Genomic DNA, 2675 nt, shown 5'->3' with positions numbered 1-2675 from the left:
ATATATGATATTTTAAATTTTTAGGGACAACCACCCCTACCCACCTTTTCTAAACCCATCAATGTGACAATGCAGATATTCATATAGCATGTTTTTCATTGATATAATATACATAAATATTTCAAATAAATAGGTTAATATTTCGTATATTTAATCATAAATCAATTTTATCAATTTGCGGTCCTCGCGCTTTAAAACCCGTAATTATAGTGTATATGAGTGCTTTTAGTAGTTAAAAATATTATATTTTTAAAATGTTTTGATCAAATAGTTTTATTTGTAGAATGTATATATATTAATAATAGTTAAAAAATATAAATAAATGTTTTTTTATAATCACCTCAGATCATTTAAAAAAAATAATTATAAGAAAATGAGAATATTATTCCAGTAGTCCCTCTCATTCTTTACTCAAATAAGAAATATCCTTATCGCTAAAAACTCAATTGTTCTTCCCAACTTTAATGTGGTTCTTAACGAATATTCTCATGAACTAACAAGTTGATAGACGTTAGAAAATTAGTGATAGTGTTATCATCTTATAAATATAAATTTTCTATAAAATTATATTTGTTTAAAACTTAAATTTTAATTTTGAAATTAAGATATTATTATTATTATTATTATTATCAATCTTTTAAAAGTATGATTGTAATAAATTCCTTATACTATAAGAAGAAACAAATGGCTTTCAAGTTCAATTATGCTTCTTGTTTTAATGCCTGCTGCCATCGCTGTTACAGGTAAACTACAGATTAACCTCATAATTATCACTGTCTCATCATATATAACAACCATTTTATTTATGTATTTATGTATAGAGTCTTAATGATTATTGGTGTAGTCGGTTGGCGTGAAGGACACAGTTCTTTCTTCAAGGTCATAGCTAACCAAGAAATTCATCTGAGACAAGTTCCCAAAAATGGCTATGTCATTGGATGGTACCATGGTGAAGCACACCATGTCTTCCTGGAGTTGTGCGAATGTGTTCAGTGGCTGCAACTTCACGTCCGCGCCACCGCCGAAATGGAACGTGATTGTTGGTAGATCTATGTCCTGATCGGCCTTGAAACATGGACTGAGGAGCCCTTTGGGATCACTCACTCGTTCCGCTTTGATCGCTTCCTCCAATGTCGATTTGAGGCTGTTATAAAACTCGGACTGCAAGAAGGTCAATGTCGTCCCGGAGTCGATAATGATGTTATTGTTGTTGCCTTTCTCTGCTGTCGATGAAGATGTAAAGCTGCCGTAGGGTAACCTTTTATCTCCAACACTGACGGCCTCTATTGTCACGTAGTAATATGTTGAAGGGTCTCTTTGGACTAATGGAGTTGTACTTGTAACAGCATTTGATTCCTTTGCAGTGCCAAATATGAATGCGCTCGATTCCGATGCCGAATCGTATGCTTGCAGAGAGTAGGAAAATTTCCCATTGATGGACTTCCCCAATTGTTTGACTAGAGAAAGGGGACCTCCCCCGAGGCCGACGATACCGGAACCTACATTATCGAACGTGCCGCCGTTATTGTGTCCACAGCCGAACACGAGGTTCGGGAACGAAACCGGACCGATGGTGAAATTTTCGAGAGCAATGCTACCTTTGGTGAAGGAGCGGTCTCCATAGGAGTAGCTGTATTTACAAGTGTTCTTCTCTGGATCACAGACTCTGTCCGAGCCATCCAATGCATTGCAAGGATCAGTCCCACATTGAACGCTCTTGTACGTAGACGATTTCGTGGGATCAAACAGAGGAGACTTCTGCTCGTAACATTCATCACAAGGCTTACACTGCACCCACGTGAGATCACTGCCGGTATCAGCTATTCCGAGAATCGAAACCGGTGGAGTTCCGATGGAAATTTGCATGAAATATTCTCCGCCGTTCGACACTATATCCGACTGAAACGCCTTGGAATACATCGGCTTGAAACGATTGATGCGAGAGAAGGAGCGGTTATAAGCGTTGTATAACCGATCGAATGTGGTTTCGAGAGGGTTGTACAGCGGGGAGAGTGGTGAGTCACGGTGTATTAGGTCCACCGAGAAGCCATTGGGGATGGGTTTTGCAACCGTAAACACAACCAGCCACTGAGTCAAGCACATGCACAGTAGAGAAACCAGAGAAGACAACATCGAGGCCATGGTTCCGGAGAAAGACGAGCAATGCAGAGTTAAAGCTTGCTGAAACATATAAATTTATAGGTGGCCGGAGGAAGATTAAAAGTTAGCAGAACTTATGATCGGCTGAAACCAAGATAAGGGAATCTCAAAGTGGAGAAATACCACCACATATAATTTGTTCTACTCAATCATAAATTAACATTGTACGTTATACTAACTTGTGTCTGCTGGGAAGAAATTAATTTTAAATTTGATAAATTATTTTGGACTTTTATTAGACAAAAGAATAATTAAAGCGTAAAAATAAGACATATATAAAAGGATGTAAATAATACTCTTAATTTACATTAATTAAACGTAATGGACCGTAAAAATTCTGGTAACCGCCCTAGGCATCTTCATTCTTGAATCTAAATAGCTGTATTATTTATGTAATAGCAGATGCAATAATGACTAGTGTGTGCCGGAAAGTCTAAAGGATGTACTGCTATTCCATTAAATGTAGGCAACAATTTCCAACTTCAAAAGACACCATATTATTCCCTAAAGAAAAC

General features: G+C 37.1%; 1 protein-coding gene across 1 annotated transcript; it reads right to left on the bottom strand.

Annotated features, from left to right (window-relative positions):
- Positions 1 to 671: 671 nt before the first annotated feature.
- LOC120187055 (probable aspartic protease At2g35615) lies at positions 672 to 2144 on the bottom strand. The gene has a single exon (XM_039190849.1). The coding sequence runs from the start codon at positions 2140 to 2142 to the stop codon at positions 826 to 828; it is 1317 nt and encodes a 438-aa protein (XP_039046780.1). The 5' UTR covers positions 2143 to 2144; the 3' UTR covers positions 672 to 825.
- Positions 2145 to 2675: the final 531 nt, after the last annotated feature.

Source organism: Hibiscus syriacus, unplaced genomic scaffold, assembly GCF_006381635.1.
Source record: "Hibiscus syriacus cultivar Baekdansim isolate YM2019G1 unplaced genomic scaffold, ASM638163v2 tig00113722_pilon, whole genome shotgun sequence".
Classification (NCBI taxonomy): Eukaryota; Viridiplantae; Streptophyta; class Magnoliopsida; order Malvales; family Malvaceae; genus Hibiscus; species Hibiscus syriacus.
Note: the sequence above shows the minus strand (reverse complement) of the source record. Positions and strands in the feature narration are given on the sequence as shown.